Raw genomic sequence first — 15,450 nt, forward strand, 5'->3', positions numbered from 1 at the left:
TCTCAAGTATGTCATTGTTTCTTGCTGACAATCTGATTTTTATTTTCCCACAGTGGGATGGAGTAGGACCTCTCCCAGACTGTGCAGAACCACCCAAAGGAATCCAGATGCTGTGGCACCCTTCAATAGTCAAACCCTACCTCACACTTCTTTCTGAGTGCTCAAATCCAGACACGCTGGAGGGGGCAGCAGGGGCACTGCAGAACTTGGCTGCTGGGAGTTGGAAGGTAGGAATATTGACCTGATAAGTTTTTCTTTTTAATTCAGAACTTTCTACAAATGACAGCAAATTGTTGGTATAAGTTTATCTGAGTGCTCCTGATAGTGGAATAACTCTCTGTTTTCACAGAACTATCTGCAGTCAAAGCTGAGATAGTATTTTAAGTCTTCTGAATTGATACAGATAATCATATCATAGGAAAAGTCAGCACACAGCAGTGAAAATCACATTGGTCAAGTATGAAAAATTGCTGCTGAAAAACAATATCCAAATGTGGAGATGCAACATCTTTATGAATCTGTAGTGGCAGAACCATGAAAAATGAGTCAAAAATATCACCAGTGACAATCAGATGAAACCATATTGTTTTGTCACTGCAGAAACTGGTTGACATTTTGTTTCCTATGAGAAAGTAGGCAGGAACATAACAAGATATAAATTAAATGATGCCAACACAAATAATTTCATCATCTACTTTTTTAAAATATTAAGAAATTATTAACATATGCCAACAGAATGAGTAAACGTGTACAATTAGCAAGAAAATGCTTAGTCAAAGCACTATGTTCCAGCGAATTCTACTCTTCAGTTGTAATCTAATGATCCATTTTTCCCTCTCCAATTATTTCTGGTGTACTGAGGAAAAAAAATAAGAATTCATTTACTAGATTTAGAAAATATTCCTGGATTTAAAATAAATTGGTAAAATCAGAGATAACAGATGAGCTTGTGTCGTGGTTTAACCCGGCCGGCAGCTAAACACCACGCAGCCGTTCGCTCACCCTCCCCCTCCATCTCTGGGACAGCTTGATTTACTTTTTAGGGCAATTTCTTCATCCCTTTTCTGATGTCAAACTGATTTGATTGGGTGAAAGTACTATCTATCTAATCCTGTTGTATAAAGGTAATGCATTGGTTTACTCTCCATGGGAAGTTTTCATATTTACAATGAACATATACATGTATGTATAGGGAAATGCAGTTACGAAAGTTAGGTCTTAGAAGATGTCCTGTTTGGTTTTAAGCATGTGGTCATTCGTATGTGAAGTGTGTATAAGTACCAATTTCAGTAAGTATTAATTTCGAAATATTAGACCTGAGGCTAATGAATGTCATTTTTTTTCCCATACAATTTTATTGGAAGCTGAGTTGGCACATTCAGCAGATCTTTAGAGGCTGATTGTGTTTTTTTTGAGTACTGCATTCCAGCAAACTTATAAAATTCATTTGACTGTTGCATTCTATGACATGATGAAGTGAGTGAAAAGTCTCTGTCCAGTGGTTTTGCCCTACGAAGTGCTATGTATACACTGTGCCTGAAAATCATTATAATTTTATTATTCTCATATTGTAGACCACATCAGATGATTGTGTAATTCTGGCACAGAAAAGTGATAAATGTGTTTTATTCATCCGGGAATGGGTGTAGCCCCAGTCCAAATGAGAAAACAATGCATTCATATTTGCCAGCACTAATAGGAGTGCTAAAATCCAAGCAGTGCCCTCTCTCCCATTTCTAATAAATCTGTATCTGTCGTCCTTTAGTTCACAGATGTGTACAGTGAACTAGAGAGGAAGAAGAGCTCCGCAGAGCTCTTGGACAAGTGATATGGTGGAATAACTGATTTGAACTTTTAATACTATTCATGCTGATACCATGGAAAAAGCTTGGTTGTTCTCTTGTTGCTCTATTTTTCTAAAGATTCACCAATTTCATTATAAGTGATGTGCAGACACAGAATGAATATCCTTAATTTCACATGTCATACCAGCCATTTTTGTGAGGGGAATAATCCTCTTTGGGGATTACATAAGCATTGATGTTTCCACCTTTTGACCTCTCTTTTCCACTGCTGCAGTCTTCTGGATATAAAATGACTGGAATAAAAGATAGAAAAATCTTAAGAGGTTATTCCTAAGGGAGATTTTCTTTCTTCTTTTCTTTTTCTTTTTGTTGAGCTCCTGCAAGAAATTATGTTTGTATAAAGAATGGGAAAATGGGAACTGATTTTTTTTTCTTGAACTTTATCAAGAAGTACTTTCTAATAAAGCAAAAGAGGAAAAGAGCAAACTGTATTATAACAGATGAAGTTGCAATTAATAATAAATAGCAATTGTGGTGGTATTTTCCCCCCCCAAATAACATAATCTTAATGCCAGAAGAATTCCAGAGTATATGAGGTAGCCAGTGCACCAGGCACTCATACACTTCCAAAGATACAGTCTGGTCTGGAAAAAAAAAATCCAGTGCAGTTCATATACATGTATTTGTATGGTTCTTTTCTAGCAGTTCCACCCTTCTTGTTCCTGTGGTATAAAGCTGACTAAATCCCCTTTGGTAACAGAGAGGTAACACTTTTAACACAGGCAGTGCTTAATCAATGTCATTATGAAGGGAAAGTGAGCAGATAAAAGGAAGCCTCAAATAATTACAAAAAAAAAAAAAAAAAGTCTAAGGGATTTAGATAAATGTCTTCCACCAGAATTAACAGATGATGTGTGTCTAAATCCCCTAGACTACTTTTCAAAGTTTCAGACACAGAAGCAGCAGTACATAGCTCTAAGGATTAACAGATGAAAAGGGCTGAAAGTGTTTTTATTTCGGGGAATACAGTTTTTCATTGATCCATACACGTAAAATTAACATATGCACATAATAAATCTTAATCTCTAGTACATTTTTAGCACTGTTTCACTTGCAGGAATTCCTTCTAAAGCCAAGCACTATAAAAAAAAAAAAAAAGTGCTAAATAAATGTATTTGCATAAGACTATTCTGTGTGAAGATAAAACACTTTGGGCCAATGTTTTGCTATAATATTACCCGAAGTTCTGCCATGTATTGCCCACTTGTAGAGTAAATTTGATTTTTTTGATATGACTAATACAATATTTGGTCCCTACAGTTATTATCAGAACCCAAGCAATCTGTAATGAATCAAAAAAGGAGCATAATGGTGACAAATACATTAAGCAGTCGAAATGTAAGTTTACCAATAAAACATGATTCTGACCTGAGGTGAGAGAAAGGATATTTTCAGTGCAAGAATTTAACTTGGGAAAGATGATGTCTGTATATCTTGATTTTGACACATATTCTGGTTCTGAAGAATAGATTGACAGTTTACACAGAAAGCAGGATTTTGGAGTAGAGGCTGTTTCAGGTGAATATGGAAGTTCCTTCATGTTGCTTTACTGCACCGGGCATAATTACACAGGCAGGACACAGGTATTTGAATCTGGTGGAAAGAAATCCATTACTTCCACGGAAAATGACATGCATATGCTGTATGATGATAATGGTGGATTTCTGGAGACTCATTGCTTTCCAAAAAGTTCTCCCCCATCAAATCATAACCAGGGTAATCTCACAGTATCCTGAACTTCCTGCAGGCACAAGGAATGGCGCATTAAAAGGAGAGGCATTGATTTTAGTTGTTTTCTTTCATTTCCACTGTTACTTTTTTTTTCCAGAAGTAGACTTTATCTAATTGTATTTATTACACTTCCAATTATACTTAATTTGAACTTGTATTCTAAGGCTGCTTACAACAGTGAAATAATAAAAACCTAAGCAAATACATTTCTCATCAAACTTAGTGACAGTTTTCCCTGAGCAAATAAGGTTTGGGGTAGCCTTTTGAAGTGGTGGAGACTCTTTACCTCCTATTAGGTATCCACTTCGATTGGGAGCTCTGTTAGCTTTCCTTACCGTTTAATTAGGGTGTTGTCAAGTTTGTGGTGTATCCACAAATAGAAACAGGAGGTTCACTGACTCACCCTGCTACATTCCAAAGACACCTGTCTACTCATTAAGAAATTTCTGTCACTGTAACACTTCAGACTTGAAGTCCTTTCTGCAACCTAATATCATTTATTTTAATACTTTGGATATCAAAAAATTATGAGGTATAACATTACAAGACTTATCCTGTAAAAGGAAATCTCCAGTTATTTTTATGTACAGTCTGGCATCAGTACGTTTCCTTGGATGGTGGGAATAAAAGAAGAGGCAAGTTCTTGTTAGTTTTCACCTTGGTCAATAGGCTATTAATGCATTCTATCTACTGAGCATGTAAAAAGTTATGTTCAAAATGTCCTGCAGTTAACAATGTCAAGAATCCAAGGTTATGTCCTTTCTGAACAACATTTTGCTCTCAGAAAGAAAGGAGAGATATTGAGATATCTGTATATTTTTATGTTTATCTATATATGTCTGACAGCTAAATTTAGGCTGCTGTCAGTTTATCTGCCAGAGAAATTTTTGTTGCTGTGAACTCGTCACCTGCAATGTTATTTGCTCTCTTACTTACAATTAAAAATACAGTGTTGTCACCACAAGTATAATGTCCTTAGTTTTGGTAAACCCCTAAAACCTCATTTCTTCATTCACATGACCCTGTTTTGTTTTAATGTGCTACTATAACTTGTAAAGGTAATGCATAAACACTTCCTGCATCTGCTTTAATGGCAGGATGGCTGGCTTCATTTTCCTAAGCAACCATTAGTCTCTTGAGCTCTGTAACACTAGGAACAAGTGCTTCTCTGTTTAAGTCTTGCAAGAGTATGAAGACAGAACATTCCTCGGGTTCTTTCTGCCTCCTGTAGTGCTCTTTGTTTAGATAACAGAATGTCCCTGCCTTTGATCCCCAACAGGTACAAAACCCATGTGAATGGGGTTTCTGGGTCGACGGCCTGATCTCTTGAGATAGCTAGATGAGATACCAGTCTTTGTTCCTTAGGCAAACAACTACATTTATTTTCTTAATTCCATCCTGGAGAAATCTGAGTCTCCAGGGAGTAAGAGCTCTATTAAGTAAATTATTAGATAAAGAAACTGAAAACATAAAAGGGACTGATTCAGTCAGAAGGTCAGTGCAGCGACTTCAAAGAGTAGAAAGAAAAGAGTTTGGAGCGCCTTGCCATCCAAACACTTGCAGATAATGAATAATTATTGTCTAAAATAGCAGACATCAAGGTTATCAATCTTCCTCTTATCAGGCAAGGCCATATTGTGGGTTTCTTGCCAGGCTTTTCTGGTGACTAATTATTTACATGTTAATCCTTCAGAGTTTCATCAGGCTGTGCCAGGAGGATATTTTTTGGATTCCAGTGAAAAGACTTTCTTTTCTTTTCTGCAAAATATTAGTATTATGAACTCTTATATGACCGGATGGAGAAGACCACTTACAACACACCAGCAAATCCACAAAGACAAAGTTTTTAAGGAATCAATGCATTAATCTAGCAGGAATTCTTACCTGGCTGGAATCTCCTGCATAGATTAGGCTGCAGGAATTAGTACAGAGAAGCCTATTAGCCCTGTAGGAAAGATAATGATATTGAAGGGCCAAGAAGATATTCAAGAAACAAGACCTGCTGCTGGAAACAGCAGTATCATAGACATCGTGGGGAGATCAACATGGGTATCAGTTTGTTGAATGGGAGCACAGCCTAGTAATGCGAGTGCAGTATATAAGTATACGCAGTCAATTTTCTTCCCATGATATGCATCACTTTTGTCCTGAAGCCTTTCTTTTATAATGATAGTAGGTGCGACACTTAGAAAAGTCATTGTAATTGCTCTTAGATCATTTTGAATACAAATTACCCACTTGTACTGCAGAATCAAGAAAGACAAGGTGCAAAGACAGCTCCTTCTGAACTTCATCTTTCTCAAACACTTGAGAAAGATGTCTTGAAGACATTGAAGATGTCTTCTGTTAACAGCATTTAAGTTTTCCTTTATTTATTTATTTGTGTATTTTTACCCACCCTATTATACATTTCTCTCTAAGGTCGAAGGTCCTGGAGCAAGAGGAAAGTAACCAGTTAATACATCACAGCAAATTCTGTCTCTAATCTTCCTGGTTCTGTTGGTAATTTGGTTTGCTCCATCACACCTACTGCCCTGATTTGGCTTTCATTTTGTGTTTTTTGTCTCTCCAGTTCCCCTTAACACTTAGTATCTCTACAGAGTCTCTGCATCACAGTGTTGACCTGTAGCAATACAATGCTGATTCTAGTCAAAACTGGAGTATATGATGTTGAAATGTTCTGAAGGTATTCAGATAATGCTGATGTCAGTGGCAGGAAAGTGAATCCATCCAAAATATCAAGTCTATTCAATTGTTGGCATTCCTTGGGGGTTTTTGTTTGTTTGTTTGACTGGTTTGGTTTGGTTTCTTTTTTTGTTTTCATTTTGTGCTAGGCATTTGTTCACTTTAGTTTGTTCTCCTCTGTCAGTGATTTACAGGAGAATATAGAAAACTATGTAAAACACTAGAAGGAGTTAACTTGTTAAATGCTTTCAAAATTTTCTTTAAAAGAGAAATAAGTTTGATACAGATGAATTACTCTTTTGTTGAATTTTAACCTGATGTAATCTTAATCCCTACAGGCATTCAGCTTTGGAAAGAGTCCTTTATAATAATAACAGTGGCAAACTAAGAAATAATTTTCCAGATTACTGTATTTTTCTTCTTAATTACCATGACAAAAATAAAAGAGAAACTACTAATGAAAGTAGACGTAGCGGAGCACTAGATTCCTTCAAAGTGATGTATAGTAGTTATGCTGTCCGAATTCAATTATCAGTAAAGACTATTCGTGCACAGATTGTGGCTCCTGTGCTTGTCTCTGATAATTTAGCTGCAATCTGATGCAGCGATAATGATTTTGTTTGTTTCCTTGTTCCATCTGAAGTGTGCGCCGTTCCCATAGGAGTTCTTTCTCTTTACAAACTGAACAGTTATTTGATCATTGACACCGCTGCTGATTTGTGGAGTAACAGGATGATTAAGTATATTGGCAGAGTGCCTCACTTACCAATAGGCAACAAACCCTTTGTCTCTTTTCTTTTTTATGATTTTTCATCTCTTTCTTTTATACTCCACTGAGCTCATATTAGCAGCTGACCTGCAATGTGGAAATGTAGGAATGTTCATGATGGCTTTAGGCAAACAAAAGAATTATCACTATACGCAAGAGTGAATCAATTTTTCCATTCTCTGAGAGAATAAAATAGCAGTTTTGAGGCATCTCAATTTGAGTATTCCTGAAATACACAGAGCACAGCATAATTGCTTGCAGAGACTTGTCCTAATTGGCAGTTTAAGGAAAGAGACACAGACAGTTCCTACCACTTGCGAAATGGAAAGTTCTCCGGAGACTGTTGAAACAATTAATAGACATTTCTGACTTTCTGCCTAAGGTGCTTCACTTGAAACAGAGCCAAAATGATAGCGATTTGCCATGAGGAGCCTGTGAACTTTTCCAAAGCAGATGGCATTCTCACCACTCTTTTCCACTTTCAGAAAAGGGAGCTGGGGGGGGAAGAGGAATGTGTAGGGGAGAGGAGTGATTTCACGCATTCTTTTCTGTCTTTCGCCTATTGTTTTATTTATGTGTTTGCATATGTGCATCTGTAAAACATTATAGCTGGAACTTTCCCCGTATGAAAACTTGGAAGCCGTATTATTGACTTTTATGATCAAATTAATTGGTACATTACATATACTGAAGACTTGGATGTCATTTATTCAGTGAAGTGATATATATATTCTTTTTTTTTTTCATACTGAATTATTTCAGTGTTATTCCTACAACATCTTTTGCTCTCTCCGAGGTTAAAGAATATATATTCTTAATTTATTTCCTAACTCCACCTGTTTCTTTTAGATTTTTGTTTTGAAATAGATAATGAAAATGCAACAACCAAGAAGTCTGTTGTAAGCCTGTCTTTCATAAAACAAGTGCCTGTGTTTTCCCTTGGTAGCTAAAAAGTTCAAAGGAAAGCATTCACAGAGGTTTTAATATGGAAGTTATAATACAGTGAAAGTTCAATAAAATCATTTTAGATCCTCTCTGGTATGGAGCAGACATAAATAATTAAAAACAAACAAACAAACCAACAAAAAACAACAAACCACCCCACTGATTCCTCATGTAATCCACTGAAAACTCTAAATCTGGGATGTACTTCTACAATGAACAGCAGCATCTCTCAATATGCTGCCTGCTAGCTTGAACTCACTCCTCAACCAGACAGGCTTACTATATTCTCAAGACAACTTCACTGCAAGCTTGAACTCTCACGCTGGCAGTCCTCATATAATCGCAGCAGATACACTGGCAACCTTCCCTGGGAGAAGCATAGAAAACACAGGGATGGGAGTTTTTAAGTGCAAAGAGTTATTGCTTTGGGTACACCCAGCTGCAGGTGACAGCATATTTAACTGGCAGGTATATGCATGGTTACTAAAAAAGGAAACTCAAAAAGATTACTTTGGGTAAAAGAAAGATATTTTTCTTTCAGCAGATACTTTAAATTAAAATCACTGATCCTTAAGATTTTGTTTTGTTTTATATCTCATGATCCCATACACTGGTTCTGGAGAAGTTGGTGCAGAAGCATAGATAGAATAAGATCAGTCCAGAATCCTGCTACCATTTGTTTATATTCTCTTACCTTAGAGCTATTCTTTGCTTTGCTGCAGAAAATGATGGCACATTTACATTTTAGACGTATTACATTATTGTGCTCAATGATGTTGAGAATCCTACATCCCATTTACCTGACTTGAAAGCTTATTGTAACCATTATCCCTGTTGTCTACAGCAAAGTCCAGCCAGATAGTTTTTGGTATGCATCTTTACTACAGAGGAGAAATAATAAAATAATATTCTTTAAATGCTGTTTTCTTATCCTTTTTCCCAATTTCCCCCGAGTCACATTACCTGAAATGAATTTGTACTCCAAATATCGCAACATTACAGCTTTTGCCTGTCCCTATTTCTGCCGTTGTTATCATAAATTCATTTTGTTTTGCTGCTCAGGGGCACCTGTCTATAGTATAAACAGATACGAGCTTTTTAAAATGAGCACCTGAACTGTGATAAGTAGAAGCCATATACAGAGGTTATGCATGATGTGCTGGTAGTGAGCGTGCTTTCCTTTTTCTAATACTTCATGTCATGGAATTGTTTTTTACTTTTTCTGTTTCTGGAAGAACACTACTGTGATCTAAATGTTCATTAAGGTGCGAGGTAACTGTTCTTTAAGGTTTTGTCAAAAGAGAAAGGTCACCATTATCTGAAAATGCTAAGGCATCTGAGTTTCTGAAGTATTTGAAACATTTCAAAGTCCAAGGGGTTCCAGAACTTTGCCTTCACCTTCCCAGTGTGAAGGCATGATAAGCATCCATGCCATAAAATGCTGAAAGGAGGAAAAAGCTCTGCTTCAGTAAATTCCTTCCAAATATCAGTACAAGGAATGTGAATTAGGACTGTATAAAAAATCAAGAGAAGAGTTCAAAATACTGGAAGTAGTGCATGCCTGGTAGATGGCCCGTTTCAAAGTAGACTGTGCTAGGTCAACCTGCACATCCTGTAGGTGTCAGATTTGGCAATAACCATGGATTTTAAAAACACAACATCACAGTTTTCATCATGTTTGCATTTTTCTAGCTTCTGGAGCTAACAGTAGAATGAAGAAGTGGATAGTATAGCTAATGTTTCGTTCCTTCAGATGCTGGGAACCCCAGGTTGTACAGCCATGAATGGACCTCCTGTTCAGTGCATGGCACACTGTGCAGACCCCATCCACGAAGAGGTTCACTGGCATGATAGTATTTAGAGCTCTTAGGGGATTTTCATAGAAGTAAACAACTCTGTCCATCACTTCCACTGTCAAAAAAAAAAAAAAGGGTGGGGTGGGTATTCATGTAAGAACATGTTGCTTCACTTTAAGATAAAAACAAAGACATGTCAGTGGTGTCATCGGGTGCCACGTGGAAGGTGCATACAAGTTCCTCTGTTATGACTAGCTGCTGAGTTTATCCTATAGGCAAGTGGTGTGTGCAGCATGGCACTGCACTGGCCTGCACCTGCTCAGGTCAACTGGTATGTGAATTACTAACTCCTTGATGTACAGTGCTGTTCCAGTTAGGTGGAAGGTGTCAAAAATCAAATGTATAGTTGTCTCTTTTTTTTTTTTTCTTGAACAAGTTGGCAATCACAAGAGAAATTATAAAATCATTTTCCAGATTTTTTAACTGATTAATTCTTATGATCACAGCAATGAAATTCTCATACATCTTGAACTTATTTAGTAGTATATATTTTGTAATACAAATGTTGTTGTTTTAGCAGCGAACAAACAACATTAGATGTTGTATAGCAAATGCTGATGCAAAGCAAGTTTTCCAAAGGCTTGGGCTGTAAAATGTAACCAGGTGTGCTAGAATTCAAGTCAATTCATCAATTAATTTCTCTGCCACCATGAAAAATTAGTGTGGATTTCCAAATCAAGTATTTGCCTGGCATCATAAACGCAATTATTTCCTCTCTTTTGAGTTTACATCCACATGCTTCTGTTACGCCTTACTCTGTAACCTCAGATGCCTTGCTATCTTGGATGCATTTCTCACTTTCTTCTTCATGTTCTCCCATGTGTCTTTACAGTGGTCAGTGTATATCCGTGCTGCTGTCCGCAAAGAAAAAGGACTGCCAATCCTGGTAGAACTGCTTCGAATAGACAATGACCGGGTGGTGTGTGCAGTAGCTACAGCTTTACGAAACATGGCCTTAGATGTCAGAAATAAGGAGTTAATAGGTATGTTCTTTCCAATCTGTCTCTATTTTCTGTACTTTTTTTTTTTTTTTTTTTTTTTTTTAACCTTACGGCAGGATAAGCAAAATGAAAGCAATTATTCTCACATTTCTAACATAATTTCTTTAATTCTTTTTCTAATGTGTTATATTCACATTTTATGTGACAGCTTAATGCTATATTGCAAGGAATTGTTAAATTAATTAAACATCATGCAACACTTTATGATTTGTCATACTGTAATCTCCAGAAGAAGAATAATGGCTTTGTTCTGCTTTAGCACTTCATTCATAGGCTGACAGTAGCACTTGCAATTTCCAGATCAAGAATATGAGCAGAGCAGCCACCCCGATCCTCAGATTCTCTATTGCAAGTAATATTATGAATCATGGACTTTAAAGATGTTTCCAGGAATTTACTGGGCATATTAGTATCTCCAGCAAGAGAACTGGGAGATACTTAATTTTCAAACATGTGCAGTATAGGAAGAAAACAATTTACATATTTACATAAATCATTGCTGTTTCTGAATTCTGATAGTATGGTAAGCAGTCTTCTTGAGTTTTCTGGTATCTTTATCATTATTATTTTTATTATTATTAATATTATTATTTTGTTTATCTGTGTTGTTGTTGTTTTGGCTTAGTTTTAGCTGAAATTCATTCAAATGCTATGAATCATCGAAATTCTATTTTCATGTTCGGTCTTTGAAAAATAATCACTTTATTGGGCTTGAATTACTTCAACAGTTCGTGACAAAATTATTTCTACTTCCACTGTACATTAAGGGTATATTTTTCTTCATTTTTGCTAGCTACTTAATTTGTTATCATTACAGCATACTTATCCTCCTCTGCCTTTAATTACAGAATTCCACAAATAGAAACTTTGATCATAATGCTTTATTATTTATATTCAGTGCTATCTCAGGGTTAGTGCTTCATTACAGCAGTGCTCTGCAACTTGTTAAAACAAGGCAATCACTCTCCTGACATATTTTACAAACTAGTGACAACTTCACTGACAAAATGTTGTAAAGCAAATAGAGGTAGAGACTGGTGAATAGTGTAAACCTGCTAGGCTTACCCAGGAATTGAACTCAAGACTGATGCTTTCTTCGCATGCCAGAGCACCGTACTTGGTCAGCTTTTGCTCATGTTACAGTTGATAAAATTGGCATGAAATTAGAGTTGTTTGATGTATTGTTTTCAGCCTTCAGGAAGCAAGATACTGCAAGTGTGGGTGTTTGCTTTTTTTTGTGTGTGTGTGTGTGTTTGTTTTTTTCTGTTGTTTTTTTTTTTTAGAAATTTTAAAGTAGAAATCATTGCTGAAGCCAGTATATCAGTCCATCTAATCTGGGTGAATAACTGATGATCTTTTTATTTTGTCTCATGATCCCACCTCCACTTTCAGTCTTCAGCATGTCATAGTCTATTCAACATCTTAGTCCTTTTCTTATGGGACTTTCTCTATAGGGTTCACAAACCACATTCACATTTTTTTTTTCTGTAATCTCTTATTTACTTATTGACAATGCACAAAATATTTAATAGTCAAATTTACTGAGTGTAAACATGGTTTGTAATGCTATGAATTAGGCTTTGGTTAGCTTTCCTATACTGTGATTTTCATTTTATAATTGAATTTTTTTTTATTTCCTTTCTGAATATTCAAATTTCATTTAGGAATGTAAAGCTAAGCATGTGAAAATAGAGCTGCCTTTTAATATGACATGCCATACAAAATACTCGTCAAATTATGGATAATAAGATTGCATAGCTTCCGAATGTTAATGTTTTATGGAATATTCAGAGAACATGTGATGTAAACAAAGAAGAATTTTAAAAAGACAGAAAAAGTCTGTTGACAATAATCACCTAATAGTTTTATTTATCTTGCCAGATGGTTATGACTGCAGTGCTGCTCAGAGTTAAATTATTTGTGGGGTGATTCTGGGGAATTGTACTTTATAATTACAAAACACATTTGTTGCAGTTTAGAAAAAAGTGCAAACATGCCAATACAATAGGGAAGGTATGACTATAGTTCCTGAACCATTTGAGCTATGATCTTTGTATGTTTATTTCTTTGGCTTTTTTCACTGCACTTCAAAGTAACAGTAATAATGGTCACTATTTCTCTTGTTCACGATTATTTTATAGTGAATTGGTCACATCATAGATCTGATTTTCATAAATGCTGAACATCTGCAGTTGTCAAGGATTTCAACTCATTGTAAGCAGTCTGGTTCTGTGAATATTGAAATTCCACATGTTCTGAGATACCTTCACTGTTGCTATGGAAAGGAGGGCTCAAGGAACGCTTGTTAGCGTTCATCACATGAGCTCTTTCTAACTAAGTAGAATCAGCATCCTGTTTATCGTGCCTCTTTGAAGTTTCAGTTTGTGCATCATATTCTTGTGGTGACAAACTCTACCTCACAGACTGTGATTTTCACCTTAGGATAACCTTTTTTAAAGGTTAATTGTCCATCTGTATACACAGTAAAGATTCTGTAGGTATAATCGCATTTCTTTTCAGTGGTGCTGTGGTTCCATTCCCAGCTGACAAAATTTTACTGATATAGGCCACAAAATGTGATATTTCTTTCTGCTGCTGCCAAGCAGCCCATAAATCAGTGTTGAGGCATCTGGCAAACATATCAGAAAGATTGCTAAAATTCAGACTCACCTGTACCAAACTACAAAACAAACAAAACGACCACAAATTTCTTTCTAGACTTTGTAGAATTTACCAATCTATTTTGGTTTTGTCACAAATCTATCAGGTGTGTTGTTATATTGAGAAAGTTTGGGGCCAGCTTTCTCTTAAACTTTTTCTCAGCCATCCCCATATAGCATTTTGTTGTTGTTTGTTTGTTTGTTTGTTTTATAGTGATTTTTTCTTCCTGGGTTTCATTTAGGACCTGCTCTCTGTCCTTAAAACGACCCTCATTTTTCTCCTTCTCCATCAGTTCTACATTGTGCCATGTGCTCTCTAGTTGAAGGTTCAGACAGTGGGCAAATTCATCTTTCTCCTCACCAAAATTAAACCACACTGAGATGAAGACATAGTAAGCTCAGCCTATCTTGTACTGATACTAGGTAATCCAGCACCTGTTTTTCCCTCCTTGGGCATACTGCCCAGTCATTTTCAGGTCATATTCATTTTCCACTTGCATTTCAGGACCATCATCTGTACAAAATAGCAGCTGTTCTATGTTGCTTCTCAAAAGTGTGCCCCATGGGAAGGCTCATCAATGTTGTCTCTCTCCCAGCAGTGCCACGGCTGAGGGAAGTAGTGCTGTGGGCCTTGGGGATGTATGACAGTTGATATTGCCTGTTGTATTCTTTCAGTGCACGGTTTTGTGCTTCAGGTCTTTCTGTCAGCTTGTCCTTATCCTGACAGTGATTTCCAATGTGATTCTGGGCCAATGGTGATTGAGAGAAATATCGTACTATTATTTCAACAGCCCCACTCATGCAATTTCTGTGGCCACTTGGGCTATATTTTTGTGGTTAAATAAAAGATATTTTAAGAAACCAAAAGTATTTTGATCACTCACCCTTGAAAAAAAAGGAGGACAATTCCACCTAATGCTTTTTGTTGACTTACTGACCTATGCAGGAGCTATATATCCTTATATATCTCTTCATTTACAGTATGTGGAGAAGCCATGTATCTGTTCAGGTCTCTAGATTCTAGTGAGGGGATAAATTAAAGTGCTGCAGTAATTAAGACATCACTTTTGTGGATATCATTGCAAAAGCATTATTCAACCAAGTCTTGAGACAGGGCATGCAAAGGAGGGTTATTTTTTAATAATTGTTCCAGGCTATAAGGTGTCAGTACTGAATTATTCTCAATTCCCACTCATCTGTTGGTGATACAGTTAGTTATAAAGATAGTGTATCAATTAAATTGTTGCTCAGCTTGTGTTGGAACCTGCTTAGTCTTGCTAGGTGTCTAAAAGTTTTGTATCCCATGTAATATACATGAAATAGATTCCCTTACAGTTGGCAGACAAAGAGAAACTCTCAGAAAGTGATTGAACTAATATGATAAAATGGATCTCACCCTGTATTACTGCCCCGCCACTGTGAGAAATTAAAAAAAAAGGGGAATGTGTAAATTGCCGCTGAGCCATCTCATGAGCAGTGTATATGTATTTGAGTGTCTGAAGAAGACAGTGTTTGGTAGAAAGTTTTATTGCTAAATCAGAGAAAGTTTGGTTGAAATATGTATCAAGAGTTCACAACTCTAATGAATTGTTAGACTCATAGAATAATTCAGGTTAGAAGGAACTTCAGGAGGTCATCCAGCCCAGCCTCGTACTCAGAGCAGGGTCAGGTATGTTATTTCAAAGTGTGATATTGATTCACATTTGGAAAGATTTGCTTTCAGCTGCTGGCTGAAAACATGTCAAAAACAAGCATTTGCATTCTAACAGCAGAATGTGACTTGTGGAGCATAAATAGCTATGTGGGTTCCTACTATCCTAGAACATGGCCACTTTTCAATACCATAACTTTGTTTCTGTCTCAGTAATAAATCCAAGTGGAGATGGTATTTACTTTTTTAGTTACAAGAACCAAAGCTATAAAAATTCTAAGTGCTAG

General features: G+C 36.4%; 1 protein-coding gene across 5 annotated transcripts in view; it reads left to right on the forward strand.

The window, feature by feature from the left end:
- The window catches only part of CTNND2 (catenin delta 2), a 642,859-nt gene that overhangs the window by 562,348 nt on the left and 65,061 nt on the right, over window positions 1-15,450 (forward strand). For all 5 annotated transcript variants that reach the window (XM_084509612.1, XM_084509610.1, XM_084509611.1 and 2 more), the window contains 2 exons: window positions 54-227; window positions 10,684-10,834. In XM_084509612.1, coding sequence (XP_084365738.1) covers window positions 54-227; window positions 10,684-10,834 — 325 coding nt within the window. The remainder of the gene's footprint in view (window positions 1-53; window positions 228-10,683; window positions 10,835-15,450) is intronic.

The sequence above is a fragment of the Aythya ferina genome (genome assembly GCF_964211825.1).
Source record: "Aythya ferina genome assembly, chromosome: 2".
In the NCBI taxonomy this organism is placed as follows: Eukaryota; Metazoa; Chordata; class Aves; order Anseriformes; family Anatidae; genus Aythya; species Aythya ferina.